The sequence below is a fragment of the Stylophora pistillata genome, chromosome 11 (genome assembly GCF_964205215.1).
Source record: "Stylophora pistillata chromosome 11, jaStyPist1.2, whole genome shotgun sequence".
Lineage (NCBI taxonomy): Eukaryota > Metazoa > Cnidaria > Anthozoa > Scleractinia > Pocilloporidae > Stylophora > Stylophora pistillata.
The window spans coordinates 20,430,704-20,454,367 of record NC_142529.1 but is presented as its reverse complement, the minus strand read 5'-3'; the positions used below and the strand labels follow the sequence as shown (position 1 = coordinate 20,454,367).

Genomic DNA, 23,664 nt, shown 5'->3' with positions numbered 1-23,664 from the left:
AATATTTTTGATATTAACACCTTTTTCAATAGTTAAGTGCATTAAATATTTAATATACCTCTGTGCCGCCTCCTACTCTTCTACTTGCTTTAGATGGGCCCTCCACTCGTCATTGAGAGCCCACTTGGACGTACCAACTGGTGGCTCTTTATCGGCCTCCTCCCCTACTTTTGAATTCGTTCGCTGCCACCTCTTGTTAACAGAGCTTTCTGCCCTTTGGCTTCTTTCACCAAGCCTGTAGAAAAAAAAATATATTAAATTTCGTATAAAAAAGTTTTTTTTACTTGACGGAATTTTTTTTAGCTGCGTGTTCAAAAACCAACCGCTCTTATTTTGATCGTTAGCTTTCACGATGCAGGTGTTTCAACTTCGTATCTTAACTTTATTTAAAGAGTGCATGTGAGCATTACTTACTTTCTAAAAAAGTTATTCAGCGCGTGACTTCGGTAACTAGGGGGCCTTGAAATCCAGCCCCCTTCCTCTTCACTGTTGTTGGCATCATAGTCCGTTGACATGTGCTCCTTAGTAAGTTTAGAATAAGCGAGGGTCTCCTTTTGCCCCTTGAGGTCACTCTTTCTTCTTTCGTATTTCTATGAAAGAAAATTGACCTTTGTACAATTTTATTAGGATAACTTAGTTTAATTTCAGACGGAGCTAGAAGTCATGGAAATTTGATTAAATACACCGGTGACGTATTCCGTGAAAGATGACCACATTATTTTCTACCGTCGATAGGAGGGCTTTTTTCAAACAAAAAACTCGTAACAGTCACGGCTGAATCGTTAACTTCGCTCGATTTCCTTGGTCGAACGGATAGCAAAACGGAAAAAACTTACCCTCTCTTTTCTGAGGTTTTTTCTCTTCTTCATTTTGACTTCCTCCGTGGTCTTTCCTAGCGCACATCTGCGGATGTGCTCGTGATATTTTTTGACTGTTTCTGCGGAGAAACAATGAGTTTATTAGTTTTATGGAAACCCTATTTTTAAAAGTGCAGAATATTATTGATCTCTCAAACTTGTTACTGTTTTGCTGGAGATGCATAGGTCATGATCGATCCCCAATGGGCTTTGAGAGGATAATTGTGATTATTACGCGAACAAAGAGGTTTGAGGTCGTCAAGGGTTTTCGTCACGCGCCATAAACCTCGCACCAGGCTAGTCAGTAGATGAATCGCCGGCGCGAATATGCCCCTGACACCCCTCTCACATGAGGTATTTGAAACAAGGCATTATTTACCATCATCCAATCAACGTGGAGCAAACAAAGTGACGGTTGCTCCCTGGCACACGAAATCTGTGCCGCGGATGCCGATTGCTTGGAAAGCTGCATATCTCGAAAGTTTTTCGGCGGTTAGCGCTTGGATTTTGAATGGATCTTCGATTGAATGACACGAGAAGAAGCGGCAACCTTTTAGTTTATCTGATGTTCGATTTGAAAGCCGGGCGAGTCTAATTTCTGGGTGAAAATCGGCTTCGCGCTGGAGCGGTCCAAAATGAGCCTTCCACCCTTGTCTCCTACTTATACAGTAAAGTAACACTCAACGCAAAATCTACTAAATCGCTCAAATTCACCATTTAGAACCACAGAAACGACAATACACAGCAAGTGAGGTAGGTTTACATTTATTTTGAGCCTTAACATAGACATTCCTCGATATAAGTTTACGATATTACGACTCTTTAATATACTCCCATACATTTCTTTATATTTCGAACAAACGACCAGACACGCCGCTTGCGTGGGCCCCCTGGGCTTTATTGAAACGTAAAAACAGAAATTCCTTTCGTTGTCTGCAACTGCTCTAATAAACATCAGTTCTTTCACAGCGGACATGAAATTCCATTTGCCATAGTTCTAAGAGTTAATTTGTATGTACAAAGTTAGAAGAGATGGAAAACTTAAAGTTGAATGTAAGATGGTCGAGCATTTTGCTTGTTATGGCAAAGAAAGAACAGACCTGCTTTGTGGCGATGTCATACTAGTTCCCTTTCCTAATCGTCTTCCAGTAGATGTAAAGTGAAGATAACGCCAGCCTAAATCAGAGAGTTCATAGCTCTCAGTTTCCTCACTTTTTTTAACGATCTTTTTAACGCCTAAAACATATTAATGCTGGACATTCGCACTATCTGAAAATTCACCTGTAAGTAGGCTGCCCGTTACTTTTTACGTCCTCAGAAAAGGTGCCACGACACAAAATATGTTTATTCATTTTGAAGTTTTTTGAAGTTCAAGACTGAACAGGAGATGTTATTAAAATAAGGAATGGGAAAAGGGGAATTGGGATCGAGGAATAAATAAGGAATGGGGTGCAGGTAAATCGTGCTGAAGAGTACAGGCGATGTTTACGTTTCAATCGTCCTCTCGAAATTCATGCCACTATCGATAAGCGTTGAAACAGTTGAGGCAATTAGAAACGTATGGTTTTATAATGTTGTGAATAAAGTATCTTGGCTTGTTTTGACGAAATAATTCATTCCATGCGGAAAATAGCGTCGCTAAATTCTTTTAGGAACTCTCTTTGGAAAAAATTCTTTGAAGAACAGCAGCTTTTAAATCATTTTATTCTGTGATTTAGTTATACTTTTGTACTATTAATTGATTTTATCTCTTATCTCTTGTATTTTATTCGTTATATTATCTCATAGTTATGCCATAGTTTTTAACAACCGTATTGTACATAATTTTAGAGGGCCACGGGTTTGTTACTATTTCTATACTATTTTAGTGCTACCATCTTTAAATAAAGTCTTTACTTACTTACTTACTTACTTAGTTACTTACTTACTTACTTACTTACTTACTTACTTACTTACTTACTTACTTACTATTGCCCTCCAGGGGAGAATTTCACTGGGTGTAAAGAGGTTTCTTTCAAGTCTGAAAAATTTTTATTTTTTTGCTTTAATAACACAGCGTACCGCCCGGCTTATACTTTTCCTTTTCTTTAGCTGAAACTCATAGCCTGCTTTCTGAGTAATGAATCAAATCATATTCTAGGTTTATTTTCTCATAGTAGATTTCAAATAGCTTTTAAACCATTTTTTTTCTTAACCGAACATTTGTGCAGCGTTACGATGTGTCTCCTAAATATTCTAACACCTTTTTTTAAGTAAAAAAAAATTAAATAATGAGCTAAACTATGTCTATGGCGTGCAAGAAAATTCAGGCTTTATAATTTAGTTCCATATTTTGGATCCCTGTTAATTTGCTCCTCAGCTTAGCCATCCGTGTTTCTGTTCGGTTCATTTGAACTTCGTTAGTTAGTGTCCGTCTGCTCTGCAAGGCAATTTCTATCTTCTTTAAGGCTATTCTCTTCCTCAACTTTGTTGCACTCATTACTTGAACAAGTTAATAACTTGTATCAAAGAAGACGTCCTTTAGAGAATCGTCACAAATAAGCTAAAGACTTCAGCAAGAATTAATCCGTACACTACACCAGGTTGATGGCCGAGTTCTCCTCCCCCCCCCCCCCTCCGGGCTTTCTCTCAAGCAACAGCGTATCTAGACCATGTGGTTAGGGGGAGAAGTTCTCCATCTCGGCGCCTCAGGGGCGCGCTAATATAACCGAAATAGAGATTGCTATTTCTTAAGATGACTTCTTCACTTTAAAAAGCAACAAACTGCTCAAAATTAGAGTCTTGCTAAGTACTATATTCGATTGTTCATAAGCTGATGCTTTCAGTACGTGAGGACAGAGTTTACACTACATATTTGAACGCCTTTTTAGTAAGAGCTACTCTTGCATAGACCATTACTACAATGATTAAAATACCGACAGAACATAGATTGCTAGCGAGGGACTTGTTGATACATAGATCACCTATATGTTGCATCTTGCTTGTTCCATTGTAGACAAGCATTGGCTGGCGAATTGTCAATATCCCCTTCTAGCCACCGAAATTGAAGTGAATGGTTGTTACAGTGTCTTAAATGATTTATTCCTGCTACAATCACAAAATTTTGTGGAGCAGTTGTCGCGCGCTGCTCTGCGTTGAATATTTAACAATTATTCCAAGTGCGGACGTTGGATATGAGATTGTACATGGCCAAAAGCGTGCATAACGCCGAGCTGACTATAGCCAATCTCGTATCCAACAAGTGCGAATGGCATAAACGTCTTTCTCCTGAAAGAAAAGCGCCCGTTATCTCTTGTAAAAACATTGAATCACCTCCCTGTTTTTCAAATCTTCTTGATTAAAGCGCCAGAAAATTGAGACCCATTGCTGGCAACGTTTGGCCTTCGGCCTTCCTACGATCACTGGTATAGAAAAATAAAACTCAACAAGAATTTTTTACTGAACGGAGACAAATTTCAGTAGAGTCAATCGGCCACTGCCCTCGCTTTTCTTAGTCGGCCCTTCAATAGACTTTGTCCATAGATTTTGTCTTCTGCTTATGTATAGTTTATATAAACGTAAGTTATAGGTTATTTCCTTTTTATCTGGTTTTGGTTTTACGACACTTATACGCAAGGCTCTCTAATCTTATTCTTGAATACTTTTCCAGCTTTAAATCCTCTCTACATAGAGATTTGTAGACATATGGCAAAAACAAATTTCATGCGTGCTGTGACTGGATATTTTTTTCGAGCAGTTGCTAACAACGGACTGAATCTCCGTTTTCATGTTTGAGAAAGCTTTATTAATTTCTGTTTTGCTTTCTGATAGTTTTTTTACCCATGTTGTCCAAGTAAAAATAAATCACTTCAAGTCTGGCCCAAACATCAATGATGCACTGAATGATTTCTATTCTATTGTGGCAATAATTTTCAGTCCTTTGATGTCCTTTGAAGAGAGGGCTGTTCGATTAAATGTCATACAACCAAAACCCAAAGTAATCCAAATAGCCAACCGAAAAAGAGGAAAATACCTTTAAGAAACAATGAGAACTCAAAATAAAACCAACTAAACAGTCTAAAACCGACGGAAGGGTAACCAGTGCGATCAACGGTCCTGATTAATTTTACTCTTGCTTCTGATTGGTCGAGAGAGTGGCGCAAGTTTTCCGAACCAATCACGGTGCAAAGTAAGGAAAGACCAATGCAATCCGGGATTTCTCTCGACAGCAAATTAAAAATGTCTGTAGTACTCAAGGTCTGCGTATGTCTTTTAAAGGGCCGAGCCAAGCGTTATGGCAGACTAAAATTAAATAAGAAAGAATGGAGCCAGTATCTACACGCTTCCCCGAACAGAATAGAGGGCCACTGATTTGTCAGTTTTATACTGTTATGTGTTTTACCCTCTTTAAATAAAGTTGGTTATTATTATTATTATTATAACAGACTTAGTAAAAGAAAAGATTATAAAATACACGAAAAATAATGCACTAAAGCATTTAATGAGATCTTGTCAGTATTCATCCAGTTTCATTGCTCCTCGGATGTATCATTACAGCTCCAACTCTTGCATGACTCTGATCTCTATTATCGTTGCCATAACAAACACAACTGAGTACCTTTTTGAAGGCCTCTTTAAACTGCGGATTCATAATCCCATAGATGATCGGATTTACCAGACTACTGGAGAACAGCAGGTACGTACTTACTTTTAACGCTTCGTGTGGAATGTAGACTCCAGCAGATATTACAAAAACGCTTATGGCCGTTGGACACCATGTAAGTAAAAAGGAACAAACCACGGCAAAACAACTTTTCAAAACTTTGACGTCAGTACGATGGAACCTTGGTGCACCGACGCCATTTTGTGCGACGTTGGCGTTGACATTATCCGTGCTTTCTTTCACTGTTTGATAAATTTTCCAATAGCAGTAAAATATTGCAAATGTTGTCGTGTTGAAGACCCCTCCAATCAGCATGGCATAAGAATAGTGTCCTTCCTTCCAGTTGAATGTGCAATGAAAATAATCTGGGTCGTAGCTCATTTTTCCCCATCCGTACAACGGAGGTGTGGCGATTAGCACAGAAACCAGCCAGACGACACCAGAGCACAGCCAAGCAAATCTTTTACTGGGAAAGAGCTTGATGTACAAGGCTCGCTTAACGACTTTTACGTATCTGTTCAGGGCAATTAAGCTCATAGTTAATATGGAGGCCAAACCCAAAGTATCTAGCACTGATGCCGAAACTTCACACCATTTCTGGCTCAAATTCCATTTTCCCTTGTACAAGCTCATTATCCAGAACGGCATGTTAAGGGTCGCCATGAAGATATCGGTCAATGCAAGATTTTGAATAAAAAGGTTGGTGATTGTTCGCATTTCGGAGTATTTATGTATAACATAAACGACCAGCACATTACCGAGTATGGAAGCGACGCAAACTAGAATGGCAAAGGTTACCTGCAACGAAATTTCTGCTATCGAGCGACTAAGAGGTTCTTGGGTAGTCGTTTGAGACATCTTTTTCTGTGACTTGAGCAGTAGTATGAAGTGATTGAGAATGAAAACTACCTGTATCCCACTAAACGTCTTTCTGCTGAAAGAAGAAAAAAAAAACCCGACATCACACGTAGAAACATTTGATACTGTTTTCCTTTTTGAGCGCCGAGTATTTAAGCCCTTTCGTTCCTATCTAAAAGAATACTCATTTTCTTTTTAGTTCAGTAAGACAGGATTGACAAGATATCTTTCAAACGCAGAGAAAAAACCTGGTTGAGAACTTTTTCAACTTCTACTCAGTGGCTTGTCGTTTACTGACACCGTAATCATGAAGCTGTTGCAGCGAAGGGGATCCTTGCTTAGATTTCCGTTTCGCCTACTCAAATATTTACGTCTTTATTGAAATAAAAAACGTAATTTTTTTGTCCTTACGATTTCTTTTTTTCAATGATGCTTCAAACTTGACCTGCTAAGAGATCTGGGGAAACCGAATTAGTAATCAGAATGTTACAACTCTGAATTTTCATGATTCAAAGGTGTATATGAATCAGCCATCGCTGTGACGGTGAATATGAAGATTTTGGATAAACTGCAGATCCCTTGGAGATAAGAACATTCATTTTAAAGATTTAACAAGACGATCTTTACTGATATTAAAACCCATGGTGAAAAACACACACTGGTGAAATTTCTGTTACAAACTTCGGATCTCTTGGGCAAAAGAACACCGATTTGGGGGAGTTAATTATAAATAATTCGTCGCAAATACTCACACTCATTTGAACGAACATCCAGTGGTGATGTAATGGCTGTGTTAAGCTCGTTTCATTACATCCTGATTAACTCGTCGCTAACAAGAGTGGTTTGGAAATAGGTGATTTTCGTCTTGAAAAACTATTTTCAAGAGACTCATTAGAAATGACGATACGATGAGTTATGTATCTGGGTGATAATGACTTGATTAGTTTTTACTGTTTTTTCGTTGATGAGGCCGGGATGGCTGGATTTTGCATTGATTCTAAGTCAGCGACGGTGATAAATTGAGGAATAAATCACGGAAAACCTTTTGTATTCTTACATCTGTAAACATCTGCTCTGGCTTCGAACAATTGAAAGTGATGCAATTAGTAAATTAGTCGCTTTTTTAACTGACTGAAACAAGTGCGCCTTTTGATGGATAAAAAACCTACGTAGATTATTAGGCCGGTAAACCTTTTGAAAATGCTTGACTAGAATCTCAATTGGTGATAGGAGTTTAGGACTTCAAACTGATTGATAAATATCACTAAGACAAATTGGGCCGGAAAGACGATCGATTTGTCAAAGAAAATTAGAGTTTCCTTCATCCAAGCAATGAAATTTCCATAATCCTTGTTATTTGCAAATATAGGGGCTTCTTTCTTAGCCAAGCGCCCATAGTTTAATCATACACTTTCAGGTCGTAGAAATATCCAGCACCAAGGAGATTTGATTGATGCGTTGAAAATATCATGAAAGGAAACCTCTTCTTTGCAGTTTTGGCGGTAATTCTGTGATCTGAATCCCGGGCACGCACGCTTTACTCATAAGGATACTGAGATAACACAAAGTTTAGAGCACTCAGTTTCCTTAGTTTTTTTAATGATCTTTTAATATTTTTGCAAAGAGAAGAGAAATTTTTCGTTAAAAATCGAGGCCCCGTTCTTCATCACTGATAGATATTGTAGCCTTAATAACTGACTGATTGCAATTTGACAGCTGTACCAAGGGCTCGAGATTTTTACATTTGAATTTTACAGAAAAATGAAAGCTATCGTGAGATACTCACCGCTTTTCAGCAGCGACAAAACAACATTTCTTTGACTGAAACAACATTTCTTTGACTAACCGCCTCCCGGTTAGCTCAATTGATAGAGCGCTGGACTGATGTGCGGGAGGTCGAGGGTTCGAGCCCCGGCCGGACCAACACTCAAGGTCTTAAAATAATTGAGAAGAATATGCTGCCTTTCTATAACATCAAGAAATGGTTTAGATATTCTAGTCTTCTCGGATAGGGACGAATAAATGGAGGTCCCGTCTCCTGCAGGGTTAGGGGTAGGAGACGTTAATTTCCCACGCACGAGATTACTGTGTGATGGATATCCTCCCCTGGGGTGGGATGGGTGGGTGTTGTCTTGCGATTATGTGAGCCTCTGGCTCGGGCAATATGGGCAACCATGCCTCACGCAAAGACATTAAACTTACAGGATCACTGAATAGCTATTGGAATCGCCGAGAGGTCTTTCATTATCGTCCGGAGAAGTTGTTATGGTAATCGCAAATCAATCTCTTCAAGAAGGTATTCGACATGAGAAAAACTCTGTAACGATAGGATTTTAATTTATCAAGTTTTTATGCTGACGCTAAAAATATCTATGAAATCCAACGTAGAAACTGCGCGATCTTGCTAAGCTTAAATGCTACCAGCTCCCATTCAGTCAGTCGTAAGCAGTTGTTATTAGATCATAGCTGTAATTAGTGTTAAACCGTAACCGTCACCTGTCATGGCCTTTTGTGTAGCTGTTAGTTACCAGAGCTTTTCAAAAATGATTTATCTGTCAGCATAAGAACTTGATAACTTAAAGTCCTATCGTTACAGAGTTTTTCTCATGTTGAATACCTTCTTGAGGAGATTGATTTGCGATTACCATAACAACTTCTCCGGACGATAATGAAAGACCTCTCGGCGATACCAATAGCTATTCAGCGATCCTTTAAGTTTAATGTCTTTGCGTGGGGCATGGTTGCCCATATTGCCCGAGCCAGAGGCTCATATAATCGCAAGACAACACCCACCCATCCCACCCCAGGGGAGGATATCCATCACACAGTAATCTCGTGCGTGGAGACGGGACCTCCATTTATTCGTCCCTATCCGAGAAGACTAGAATATCTAGTTAACATGGGCCGGTTCTGGGACAATAGAGTATCCACAATTTGAAAATTACAAGGAAATGTATGGGAAAATGCAGGTACAAAGTTCACAATTGATGAGGAGTATCCACAATCACGTGCAGTGATATACTAGGACAATAGATAGAGTATCCGCAATCACGCAAAATCAATGTAAAGGTAGACTAGAGTATCCACACTAGAGTATCCACAATCACGGTAAAATCACGGTAAAGGTAGACTAGAGTATCCACACTAGAGTATCCACAATCAAGGTAAAGGTAGACTAGAGGCAAGGTGAGAAAAATGTAAAACGTGTATTTGTTTATAGCATAAACAAACAGCAAATTACCAAGTATGGAAGCGAGGCCGATCAGAATGACGAAGGTTACCTCCAACGATATTTCTGTCCTCGAGCGACTAAGGGAATCTTGAGAAGTCGTGTGGAACATCTTCATCTGCGACTCAAGCTGTAGTGTGCAATGACTGAGGATTACGATCTTCTTGATTTGAGCGCCGATTTATTTTAAAAGGTTTTGGATAAACTTGGAGTAAGAATATTGATTTGAAGAATTTAGCACAATAATCTTTGCTGATATTAAGACATATGCTGACAAACAATTACAGGTGAAGTTTCTTTTACAAACTGCGGATCCTCTGGGGGAAAAACACTGATTTGGAGGAGTTAATGATAAAAAAAGTTCCTCAGAGATACTTACACTTATGTAAACCAACATCCAGTGGTGATGTAATAGCTATGTTGTTCGTTTCAGTGTATCCTGAGCAACTCGTCGCTAGCAGGAATGGTTTGGAAATGGGTGTTTTTCGTTTTGAAAAACTATTTTCAATGACGATACGATGGGTATCTGGGTGATAATGACAAATCTTGATTAGCTTTTAGTGTTTTGTTGCTGATTAGGCCGGGAATGGCTGAATTTTACTTATGAGTCGGCGACGCTGATAAATTGAGGAACTGATCACTAAAATCCTTTTGTATTCTCACGTCTGTGCACATCTGTTCTGGCTTGGAGCAATTGAAACCGATGCAATTAGTAAATTAGGAACTTTTATAACTGACTGAATAAAATGCGAGCACTTTGACTGGTCAAAAATTCATCGTTTATTGCACCGGTAAGCCCAAAGAAAATTCAAGCAGTTCAAAAGGAATTGAATAGACCGCACTTTCCATCATTTTACCGGCGTAATAACATATCTGAGTTGTTGGGAAAACACTTGAAAAGTTTCTATTTTAATCGCCGCCAGCTAGTGATTTAAAAGCTTTTCTCTTGTTCTCCCAAAATTCCATGTGGGTTCTTAGGCCGGTAAACCTTTGGAAAATGTTTGATTAGAATCTCTACTGGTAATATGAATTAAGGACTTCAAATTTAATGATAAATATCACAAGACAAATTTGACCGGAAAAGCGATCGATTTTTTAAACAACTCTACAGTTTACTTCATCGAAGCAATGACATTTGTAAAGTGTTTGTGATTTGCAAAAAGGGAGATGTGATTTCTAGCCGAGCCCTCATAGTTTGTTTTTCAGTTTCATATACTTTCAGGTCGTGAATATACCTAGCACTAGCGTCGAAAATATCATTAAAGAAAACCTCTTCTTTGCCGTTTGGGGGTAATTCTGTGATCTGTTCCGGGCACACTTTACTAGTACAGAGACTGAGATAACACAAAGGTCATAGCACTTATTTTCCCTAATTTTTTTTATGATCTTTTAACATTTCAAACATTCAAGCGACTAAAAAAGAACTTTTTCCGTGTTTAAATGGCAGTTTGTGCGATCGTCCTGCACTAACGAGATTTGTTTGAAAAAATCATCGAAAAACACGATGATACTGAGTGCAATGTACTGTCTGATTGTAGTTTGTGTTATTCCTTCATTTGCTGCGAGCTCATGACGTTTCAATTTTCAAACCTTTTTGATAATGGTAATTTAGTGACAAATTTTGTAATTCCAACAAACAAAAACGAAATTCGCCGAAAAAGGTAAATATCATGACAAATTGCTTTGTTTAAGTAAACTAGAATATTCGTCGAAAAATCAGTTTCTTTAGATTTGTACTTCAGATATGTCATCGTTAAAACTTAATTGATTACGACTTGACAGCTGTACCTAATTAAAAAAAATTAACCGTTAGACATGATTTGGCTGTGAAATAATACCAGTTGGCCTATGAGAAAAATATCAAGAGAATTGAACAAAGCTGCTCGATTGGATTGCAGCAAATGACCGAATCAAAAAGTAGGCAAAACAGAATGTTTCCTGACACAAGTTATGCTTTGAAACTGTACATCAAGGTGCATAATCAAGAGCTTGACATGAGGGAGCCACAGTTTTCCAGCTTCTACAAGCTGAGCACGCAAAAGCAAGGTGAGAATATCAACATCGGAGGGATGTTCAAATAAGTGGTGAAGGGAGCAGCGATTTCAGTGATGGTGATTGCCAACTGAAGGGAAATTTTGTTTCCCAAATCCCAAGCAAACTGCAGATGCCTTGGACAGAAAAAGCACTGATTTGGAGGAGTTAAAAACGAGTCTCCACCGTTACTCGTATCTATGCCGGACAAACCTGCAGAGCTGATGGCTCTTTTCAGCGCAACCCAAATAACACGTGCCTTATAGGAATGTGTGGGAACGCCAGTGAGGGTTGCTTATGTTGAACATCTTAAAGAGAGTAATTCGCGATTTCGATAACAACTTTTCCGAACGACAATAAAAGACCTTTCGGTGATTTAAATAGCATGTCAGTCAAAGAAGTGTTGTTTTGTCGCTTCTAAAAAGGGATTGAATTTTGAAAAACTGAGTGTGCTCTCTCGAAAGTTTTCAACTTCCTATGAAATTCAAATGTGAAAACTTCGAACTCTAGGTACAGCTGTCAAGTCGTAATCAATTAAGTTTTAACGATGACATATCTGAAGTACAAATCTAAAGAAACTGATTTTTCGACGAATATTCTAGTTTACTTAATCAAAGCAATTTGTCATGATATTTACCTTTTTCGGCGAATTTCGTTTTTGTTTGTTGGAATTACAAAATTTGTCACTAAATTACCATTATCAAAAAGGTTTGAAAATTGAAACGTCATGAGCTCGCAGCAAATGAAGGAATAACACAAACTACAATCAGACAGTACATTGCACTCAGTATCATCGTGTTTTTCGATGATTTTTTCAAACAAATATCGTTAGTGCAGGACGATCGCACAAACTGCCATTTAAACACGGAAAAAGTTCTTTTTTAGTCGCTTGAATGTTTGAAATGTTAAAAGATCATAAAAAAAATTAGGGAAAATGAGTGCTATGACCTTTGTGTTATCTCAGTCTCTTTACTAGTAAAGTGTGCCCGGAACAGATCACAGAATTACCCCCAAACGGCAAAGAAGAGGTTTTCTTTAATGATATTTTCGACGCTAGTGCTAGGTGTATTCACGACCTGAAAGTATATGAAACTGAAAAACAAACTATGAGGGCTCGGCTAGAAATCACATCTCCCTTTTTGCAAATCACAAACACTTTACAAATGTCATTGCTTCGATGAAGTAAACTGTAACTTTGTCTAAAAAATCGATCGCTTTTCCGGTCAAATTTGTCTTGTGATATTTATCATTAAATTTGAAGTCCTTAATTCATATTACCAGTAGAGATTCTAATCAAACATTTTCTAAAGGTTTACCGGCCTAAGAACCCACATGGAATTTTGGGAGAACAAGAGAAAATTTTTTAAATCACTAGCTGGCGGCGATTAAAATAGAAACTTTTCAAGTGTTTTCCCAACAACTCAGATATGTTATTACGCCGGTAAAATGATGGAAAGTGCGGTCTATTCAATTCCTTTTGAACTGCTTGAATTTTCTTTGGGCTTACCGGTGCAATAAACGATGAATTTTTGACCAGTCAAAGTGCTCGCATTTTATTCAGTCAGTTATAAAAGTTCCTAATTTACTAATTGCATCGGTTTCAATTGCTCCAAGCCAGAACAGATGTCCACAGACGTGAGAATACAAAAGGTTTTTAGTGATCAGTTCCTCAATTTCTCAGCGTCGCCGACTCATAAGTAAAAAATTCAGCCATTCCCGGCCTAATCAGCAACAAAACACTAAAAGCTAATCAAGATTTGTCATTATCACCCAGATACTCATCGTATCGTCATTGAAAATAGTTTTTCAAAACAAAAAACACCCATTTCCAAACCATTCTTGCTAGCGACGAGTTGCTCAGGATACACTGAAACGAACATAACATAGCTATTACATCACCACTGGATGTTGGTTTACATAAGTGTAAGTATCTCTGAGGAACTTTTTTTATCATTAACTCCTCCAAATCAGTGTTTTTCCCCCAGAGGATCCGCAGTTTGTAAAAGAAACTCCACCTGTAATTGTTTGTCAGCATATGTCTTAATATCAGCAAAGATTATTGTGCTAAATCCTTCAAATCAATATTCTTACTCCAAGTCTATCCAAAACCTTCTAAAATAAATCGGCGCTCAAATCAAGAAGATCGTAATCCTCAGTCATTACACACTACAGCTTGAGTCGCAGACGAAGATGTTCCACACGACCTCTCAAGATTCGTTAGTCGCTCGAGGACAGAAATATCATTGGAGGTAACCTTCGCCATTCTGATCGGCCTCGCTTCCATACCTGGTAATTTGCTGGTTGTTTATGCTATAAACAAATACACGTTTTACATTTTTCTCACCTTGCCTTATACGTTTTAAATTTTTCACAACTTCGCCCGTTCCTGTTCGTAAGTCCGGTCAAGCCTCTATGGTCATTGGCCCCCGTATAGCCGCTAACTTTGGCTTAGTTATACTTATAAAACTCCCTGAAGAAGTTTACGACAGTTAGGCGAACTGCGTCGGAAAATAAGGAAGTTTTACAACTATTGTTCGCAGAAGTGCTGCTCACTAGTTTGAATTTTAAAAGATGTAGAAGTCAATACTAGGAGAAGCCACATGGCGAACGAAACTGGTGATAGTCGCTCCGTACCAAAACGCCGCCGGACTTTAGTCCCGTCAGATCCAGAGCCACCACGTCCAATAAACAGTTCTTCCAGACTCGACTCCACTATCGAAACTATCCCCAGAAGGACAGTCCGACTGCGAGCAGATGCCGAGGAAGCCTACTCTTCTCTCGAGCTCCAACCCCCAATTATACTGCTGGAGAACCACAAGGGCCAAGGCACCACTCCATCAAGTCGTAAAATCAAGAAAATCCAAGCCAAAGGTCATATTGTCGATGAGCTTCCTGAAGCCACATTCGACGACATTGTTCGCGAGGCAGAAATGAAACTGTTGGAAGCTTCTATTGACCATTCCGCGCTGAAGTGAAAGTCCATCAGGAGGCCGTCCGTTCCACTTCTGCCAATATCGAAGGGGAGATTGCGCGATGGAAGGTTGAGCTCCGAAAAACCGATATTTCGGAAGATCTAGTTAGCAGCCTCTCTGCTGCTGCCTCAGCCTTCGTTGAAGAGTTTCGTAAAGATAGTGCATTCTCTAGAGCTCCTAAAGCTCTTCAAGCGGGGATTAACCGCAAGGAAAAACGTAAGGGGGTTTAACTCAACCGCGACTGTATGTCTGAATGGGGTGCGGTACCAGTGGTTGTCCCCCAAGGGACCAAATTGGGGCCCTGGCTTTTTTTGCTTATGATCAACGACCTCTTAACCCCCTGTGCGTCCTTTGAGATGCGGAAGTACGTGGACGATACCACCCTGTCAGAAAAAGTACCGAAGGGGAAACAAAGTAGAGCACACGAAGCAGTGGACCACGTTTCCAACTGGTCAGCGGACAACTTATTCCAGCTAAACCTTGAGAAGACTAAAGAGCTTACTATCAATTTCTGTCTTCCCCCAGAACATTTTGACCCATTTACAGTTGATGGGACTCAGATCCAAGCAACTACTTCTAGCAAGCTTCTTGGCCTTACCATCAACAACACACTAACATGGAACAATCATGCAGATAGTTTAGTTAAGAAAGCAGCTAGGAAAATTTATCTCCTTGTGCAACTTAAACGTGCGCGAGTTCCAGCCGAAGATCTTGTTTCCTACTACTGCGCATGTATTAGATCCTCCCTTGACTACGCTTGCCCTGTGTTCCATTATTCTCTACCTCAGTACTTACAGTCAGAGTTAGAAAGAGTTCAAAAAGAGCTCTGGCGTGTATTTTTCCTAGAATGCCGTGCGGAGAAGCGTTAGAGCGCGCCTGTTTGACTTCTATCAGGGAACATCACGAAGACTTTACAAAGTCCTTATTTAGATCAATCAGCGAGAATCAGAACAGTAAACTACATTATTTAATTCCTGAGGCCCATAGCCCTCATTATAACTTAGGGCGCCAAAGAACGTACAATGTACCAGCAGCCAAGACAAAGCGTTTTGCTAATTCGTTTTTCGTGAAGGGTGCGGCTGTAACCAACCCAAGTTGAGATGTAATAGAACTTTTAATCGAACTTTAAGTCATCATATTTTATATTTGTATAGTAGTAGCTTGTAAAAATTGCGTAATTCAGTATTTTACTGCGATGGGATTTTAATAGACCAGTATCTATCAGTCTATCTATCTAGCTATCTTTCTATCTAAAGGTCTTGTTTTCGTGGACGTTAACGGGGGTTTTGTGCCTTCGGAAACTTCGATCCGAGGAATTGTTCGAAACGAACTAAGTCTTTCCTCTGTCACAGCAAACCGAGTCGACACGATTCGACAACACAGTCTCTATCGTCCACTACTGTCTTCATGGAAAGCAAAATGTTAAACCCTGTGCCAAACACAGTGGTAAAACCAGTATGAAGCGCGACAACAACCTACGGCAGCGTCGAACCTAGCGTTAAAAGGCCAACCAAGGCCAGACGTTGAGGCCGAGCTCTAACAATCCTCGAACGCCATCAAACAACGTCTGAGGCAAAGGTTCAGGCCACGTGAAGTAAACAAACGTTCTACACTCCAGAAGTGGTCGTTTATAAACATCGTAATAGATGACCAACCAACCATTATTCGACTTGGCGCTCCTACAATACTCGGAAATCCACCACTTTACTTCTATTGAGCTGAATAAGCGGTAGCGTAAGGTTCTGGGTCTAGGCCTGAAGTTCAGACCTTCCCTGCGTCCTCTGACTGTTCCTCAGCTCGACAAGCAAATTCAAGACTTTTGCCAAAAAGTTCGCCCTCAAGATAAGTCTGCCAAACGACCTCAAAGCAGTGATTTCAACCCCAGGCTGTACGTTCCAACCGGCTGGATTCCATTGAGAGAAAGCCCGGATCTTGAAGACAAACTTTTCGCGCTTCGCAAAGAGTTAAAAAAAAGCATTACGGCTGAAAAACCGCTTTGGAGAAACAGTTTCTCGAAGCAAGAGCCAGAAGGCCTTCACGAGCTGAAATCCAATCCTGACATTCAAATCTTGCCAACGGATAAAAACCTAGCTTGGACCCGCTCTTCCGTCAACGGATTGGGTTCAAGCTAATACACTTAGACATTTATCTCTTCTAATGTCGCTCGCTTTTCGCGTAGTTTGGCTAATTGCAATCTGGCAAAGTTCTACGCCATCCCTAAACTTCGGAAAGACCCTATGATGGGGAGACCAATTGCTGCTTCCCATTCATATACTACTAGACCAATCAGTATTTTTGTTGACAAGCTTATTGAGGTTGCAATACATTTGCCTACGGTCCTTAGGGATTCTGGAGAGCTTATTCAATTACTGGAAATCACAGTCTTGCCCAACTCAAACTGCTTTCTTGTCACCGCGGATGTTGCATCGATATAACCCAATGTAGACACCAAAAAAGCCTTAGTGCCTCTGGACTTGCTCTTTCGCGAGGCAATGGCTGCCGAATCTCCATTATTGATTCAGCTCGCCAGACTTGCATTCGACATTAATCAAATGTTTCTAAGAGTGATATCAGACATTTTTTTCTTTTCTTCAGGAGGAATACTTAGAGTTGGTTAAATGCAGTTACAAACGAAGATGTCTCCAACAACTTTCCAAGAGTCTCTTAGTCGCTCGAAAACAGACATTTCGTTGGAGGTAACCGCCATTCTGATCTGCCTCGCTTCCGTACTCGGTAACTTGCTGGTTGTTTATGTTATAAATAAATACTCCGAGATGAAAACCATCACCAACATTTTTATTCACAATCTTGCACTGTCTCATGTATTCATGGCAACCCTGAGCATGCCGTTCTGGATAATGAGCTTGCACACTGGAAAGTGGAATTTGAGCCAGGAGTGCTGTGAAGTTTCGGCATCAGTGCAACATACTTTGGGTTTGGCCTCCATGTTAAATATGAGCCTAATTTCTCTGAACAGATATATAAAAGTCGTCAAGGAAGGCTTTTATTTAAAGTTATTTCCTAGTCAAAGAGTTGCTTGGCTGTACTGTGGTGTCGTCTGGCTGGTGTCTGTGCTATTCGCCACACCTCCGTTGTACGGATGGGGAAAAATTAACTTTGACCCAGATGTTTTTATTTGCACATTAAAGTGGAGGGAAGGACCCCTTTCTTACATCGCACTGCATTCAGGGTTATTAAACATTACAACATTTGCAATACTTTACTGCTATTGGAAAATTTATCAAACGGTGAAAGAAAGCACGGATAATGTCAACGCTAATGTCGTACAAAATGGCGTCGGTGCACTAAGGTTGCATCGTACTGACATCAAGGTTTTGAAGAGTTGTTTCACAGTGGTTTGTTTTTTTTTATTAACATGGGTTTCTGTGGCCATAAGCGCTGTCACAATCGCGACTGGAGGCTACATTCCACATGAAGTGTCCAAAGTAAGTACGTGTCTGTTTTTCTCCAGTAATCTAGTAAATCCAATCATCTATGGGATTATGAACCCACAGTTTAAAGAGGCCTTCAAAAAGGTATTCAGGTTTGGTCGTTATGGCAGCGATAATAGAGATCAGAGTCATGCAAAAGTTGCAGCTGTAAGGATACATCCGACGATCAATGAAACTAGATGACTACTGACAAGATCTATCATTGAATGCTTTGATGCAATAGTTTTCATGTATTTTAAAACGTTTTCCTTTATATTTCTATGTCTGTTGGAGAGAGTAGGCAGACAATGGCTTCGTTCTGTTTTTACTTGTTTGTATTGTGCCATAAGACTTGCATCGTTCCGCTAAAAGACACAAACAGACTTTGAGTATTACAGAAATTTTCAATTTGATGCCGAAAGCAATTCAGGATTGCATTGGTCTTTATTTACCTTTCTTTGCGATTGGTCCCGAAAACTTGCGCCGTTCTCTCGACTAATTGGAAGCAAGAGTAAAAACCAATCAAGACGTGGTCGCTCGCGTTTACCCTCCGTCGGTTTTGGACAGTTTGGTTGGTTTCACTGGGAGTTCTTATCGCTTCATATAGCTATTTTCCTCTTTTTTGATTGGCATTGTGACTTCTCTGGGTTCTGGTTCCACGACACTCAATCGAAAATTACGGTTTTTTTAGGAGAAAGAAGTTTAGTGGGCTTTTTTGAGTCTTATTATCTTCTGGCAATTATATATAGTTTTCCTAACGGATACGGATGCAGAGAAAGTCCATTTTGCATCCAGTCTTGCATACTTAACATTTCGCAAAGTGCGCCTGGCTGCGCGCATACTATGATAGTAATAATAATAATAATAATAATAATAATAATAATAACTGAATACAAGCTATGATAATTGGAGATATTGCTTACGACCCTCAATTTATCATTGGTGACTCTAGAGTCGAGTTATCTAACTCTATCAAAATCCTTGGGGTCACAATTGACGACAAGTTAACATTTTCTAATCACATTCAGAGTGTCATAAAAAAGGTCTATGCCAAGATTGGTGCCCTTAGGAGACTCAAAAAACTTATGCCTGTAGATGTCTCCCTATCACTCCATAAGCCTTAGATACTTCCTCACCTGGAGTACTGTAGTCCGCTATTGCTTGGAATAAATAAAACACTGAGCTCTAAACTTGAGTCAGTCAATAAGTACGCACTCAAAACTTTGCTTAATCTCGGCAATAATGTTGACTACAATACAATCTTAGCTAAAAGCAACTCTAGAACATAGGCGATTTTATATTTCCTTGGTTTTACTTTTTAAATGTATAAAATGGAACGGTCCGGAATATATTAAAAACTTTTTTCAATTGCGGGAATCTAGATATAGTTTAAGGAATAAAGGTGTAAATCTAGTGGAACCAGGGTATAATAATAGATCGTATCAAAATTCCTTTACATATATAGCTAGTCACCTTTGGAACAGTTTACCTAGAGAAATTAAAACAGCATCTAAGCTTAGCGATTTCTGTAGTAAACTTAAGAATTTCAAGTTTAGCACTCTAGCACCAATCTGTAAATGTAATACATGTAGTTGTCTTTTATTGTACATACACATACATTGCCATTTTTTATTCATATTCATCTACTGCAATATCTTTCACTGAACATAATATTAAGACTCTTTTAACTATCAATATTAATCACCTACAATTTAAACAATTATCATTCATACTCTAAACTTCTATATTTTTACCTATAAAGTTTTAAGTACTTCTAATAATATACCTTTAATTATAGTTAATTTATAGTCTACCGTTTTATACATGAGCCTCTGGCTTGGGCAATTGGGCAACCATGCCTCACGTTAGACAATAAACTCTGATTGATTGATTGATTGAATGATAATAATACCACTACTAATAATAATAATACTACTAATAATAATACTAATAATAATAATAGTAATACTAATAATAATAATAATAATTTTTTCTTTTTTTATAAAATCTTTATTCACTATAATCACTAAAAGTATTTACAAAAAATATGATGAAAAGCTTAAAAATCGAAAACAAATGCGTCAAAATGTCCAGTAAAAATCCCAGAAAAAGCTCATGGATACACTTCTTATAATAATTATAATGATGATCATAATTAAGGTATAAATATTACAAAACAAGTTTAAAAAATCTCTAACTGAGAGAAAAGTTTTGAATCTCTTCGGTATTAACTTAATAATAATAATAGATTTTTCCTTAAAAATATTTCACAAAAAGCAGTTCTCTAAAAAAAAATTAAAAGTTCAGTAAACTAAGCTACATACTAAAAAATTGACTACTTAAATTCTGGCTTGCGCACTTTCCGATGTAACAATAATAACAATACTAATAATAATGTTTCCGATGTAATGATAATAATAATACTAATAATAATAACACTAATAATAATAATACTACTAATAATAAATATCAAGTAATAATAATAATCTTTTCGCCGGGAAGAACTGTCAAAACTGTTTTTTACAGACATACAAACGTGTGATATTGACGAAGGTCAATTTGTGATGATATATGAATGAGATTAAATGTAATCTTCCGGTGCAAAATGATATGGCTCATTAGTCTGTAAAAGTGAAAATCAACTTCGCGTTATAGAGGGTAATATTGCAAAGAATAGTACCTGAAGGGAAGTAAAAATCACTTTTTGTTAGCGTGGTTTTGAGTTATCGGGGATTCGAATGATAGGGGTTAAAATTACAGTAAGTATATGACGCAAATCTAAGAGAAATCAGTTTTGCTTCGAGGTAGCGGGTGAAAATTCAGGTTTTACCGAGGGTTCCAGTTATCGGAGTTCAACTGACTAATAGAACGTATAAAACAAAAAGACACTAATTTGAAAATGCTAAAACTACAATGGAAATTACATGTAGTAATCGTCTAGGGCTTTCCCAAATAAAACTCTGGAGTTAATGTTCCTTAAACATAAAAGCAATGAGTTAAAAATCGAGGCATCCAAAAACTAAAAGCTACGGCGCGTATAATTCAATTTGACCCTTGGTAGCTTTGTTGTTTTCCCATTGTTTCTAGTGTTTAATGCATTATGATGAAACCGTTGCAAGAAGTCCCTAAATTAACATATGGAGAGAGAAAAGGCAATTACTGCTGAATTGTTGTGAAAGTAAGGAAAATCAGGACGAGAATGCATTTTGAGTTTTAGCACAGTTTCTGCAGTGTTTAGATGAATCAGGCTCGCGTGTGGTTTTTCGGTAAGATCACCAGCGAGAGAGATCTAAAGAGCGCAAATGAAAGCTACGATTCCATTTTGTCTCTCATTCGAGTCTATTTTTTTCATTATAAAGTTAACATAATTGGGATCCACTAACTGCAGAAAATCGCCTTTAGCTGGCTTTCAACTATTTTTGGTTTTTGTTTTTTTTTTTACTGTAAATACGAAAGTTTCTCAAAAATTTACTCCTCAGACTACAAAATAACGAGAGAGAGTTTATGAAACAAAAAGAACTTAAATCAATGAAAATGGCTCTCTTATGTTAATGTGCTTTGAATTCAAAACGCCGTATTTAATTCGACTTTCATACGGAAATCCTTACAATCATTTCCTTTTGCTCAAGTCGCTCAGACTAAAGAACACATGATAATTATTTTGGCAAGGAATGATTTTTAAATAATTAATGAAAGTGGCTTACTCGTGTTAAGATGTTTCGAATTCAGTAAAGCCGTATTTAAGTCAACTTTCAAACGGAAATCTTACTGAACATTTCTTCTGCTTGAGTAGTTCAGACTAAGGAATGACTAATAAATGATTATGGCAAAGAATGAATTAAAAAAAATAAATCAGTTCTAATGGATCTCTTGTGTCAATTTGTTTCGAATTCAATTAAGCCCTATTAAGTCGGCTTTCAAACAAAAATCTTAGCAAGAATCCCCTTCGCTCCATTAGCTTCATCATTACGGCGTCAGTGAACGACAAGTCATTGAGTAGAAGTTGAAGAAGTTCTCAGCCAGGTTCTTCTCTGAGGTTGAAAGATGTCTTGACAAACCTGCCTTATTGAACTCAAAAGAGCGTGGATATTCATTTAGATAGGGACTCTACTGAATTTTTTTCTTCCTTTTTTATCATATTCGGAGAAAGACGTTTAGTAATTACATGTTTTTTTTTCATTCTACCATTCTCAAACACTGCATACTACTGCCTCAGTCGGAGACAAAGATGTCCCAAGAAACTACCCAAGAAACTACCCAAGAACCCCTTCGCTCGAGAGCAGATATTTCGTTGGAGGTAACCTTCGCCATTCTGGTTTTCCTCACTTCCGTACTCGGTTATGTGCTGGTTCTTTATGTCGTAAATAGATACTCCAAGATGCAAACTATCACCAACATTTTCATTCAAAATCTTTTACTGACTGATATCTTCTTGGCGACCCTCAACATGCCATTCTGGATAATGAGCTTGTACATGGGAAAATGAAATTTTAGCCAGAAATGGTGTGAAGTTTCAGCAGCGGTGCAACTTACTATGGTTTTGGCCTCCTTGTTAAATATGGGCCTAATTACCCTGAACAGATACATAAAAGTCGTCGTGCGAGGCATATATATTAAGTTCTTTCCTAGTAAAAGAGCTGCTTGGTTGTACAGCGGTGTCATGTGGCTTGTTTCTGTGCTATCCGCCATAGACCGTTGTACGGATGGGTGAAAATGAGCTTCGCCCCAAATCTCTTTGTTTGTTTCTTCAATTGGAGGGAAGGTCATTTTTCCTTTTTTATACTGCTTGGAGGGGTTTTCAACGTCATAACATGTGATACATTTCACTTCTATTTGAAAATTTATCAGGCGGTAAAAGAAAGCAGAGATAATGTAACCGCCAATGTCACGCAAAATGGCGTCGGCGCACCAAGGTTCCGTCGCACTCACATCAAAGTCTTATGGTCCTATGGCCATAAGCGCTGTTGTAATCCCCTCTGGTGGTTACCTTCCATATGGGGTGATAAAAGTTAGTGCGTATCTGTTGTTCTCCAGTAGCCTGATAAATCCGATCATCTATGGGATCATGAATCCGCAGTTTAAAGAGGCCTTATAAAATGGTATTCAGTTGTGGTCGTTATGGCAACGATAGCCAAGATCGAAGCCATGCAAGAGTTGCAGTTGTAATGATATATCCGATGAGCAATGAAACTATATGACTATGGGCAAAAAAAAAAATCCATCATTTGATTTATAAGTGCAATGTTTTTTTTTTTTTTAAAAAAATCATCTTCTTGAGGTAGTTATGCCATTTGCGCTTGTTAGATACGAGATCGGTTATAGTCAGCTCGGAGCTACGCGCATTATTGCTTATCTACTTCGGTAACAATTATTCCACGAGCGCGCGTTGGATATGAGACATCTGATAGATAGCTAACGAGGCGTGTAGCGCCGAGTTGGCTATAATCATCTCATATCCAACAATCGCTAGTGGAATAATTGTTTTATTAAAAAAAACAAACGCCCCCAAGATATTAGACAAATCTTCTCGACTCTATTTTGTAAGGAGAAACCGGATGTTACAATGTACAGATATTAGATTATGGTATATTGGCTCATATACCATAATGGCTAAGCCAATAAAAAGTCTTGAATTGCATTATCC

General features: G+C 38.5%; 3 protein-coding genes across 3 annotated transcripts; 1 reads left to right on the top strand and 2 right to left on the bottom strand.

Moving 5' to 3' along the window:
- Positions 1 to 64: 64 nt before the first annotated feature.
- Positions 65 to 956, bottom strand: LOC148720523 (uncharacterized; the record flags this gene model as incomplete). Its single annotated transcript, XM_088737640.1, has 3 exons — positions 65 to 235; positions 415 to 590; positions 837 to 956. Coding segments are annotated over 3 exons (459 nt in total), but the record flags the coding sequence as incomplete, so codon positions are not given.
- Positions 957 to 2,544: 1,588 nt separating this feature from the next.
- On the bottom strand, positions 2,545 to 6,589 carry LOC111325648 (melatonin receptor type 1A). The gene has a single exon (XM_088737327.1). The coding sequence runs from the start codon at positions 6,355 to 6,357 to the stop codon at positions 5,356 to 5,358; it is 1,002 nt and encodes a 333-aa protein (XP_088593453.1). The 5' UTR covers positions 6,358 to 6,589; the 3' UTR covers positions 2,545 to 5,355.
- Positions 6,590 to 17,216: 10,627 nt separating this feature from the next.
- On the top strand, positions 17,217 to 19,912 carry LOC148720522 (melatonin receptor type 1C-like). Its single transcript, XM_088739359.1, has one exon. The coding sequence runs from the start codon at positions 17,226 to 17,228 to the stop codon at positions 18,222 to 18,224; it is 999 nt and encodes a 332-aa protein (XP_088595485.1). The 5' UTR covers positions 17,217 to 17,225; the 3' UTR covers positions 18,225 to 19,912.
- The last annotated feature ends 3,752 nt before the right edge of the window (positions 19,913 to 23,664 follow it).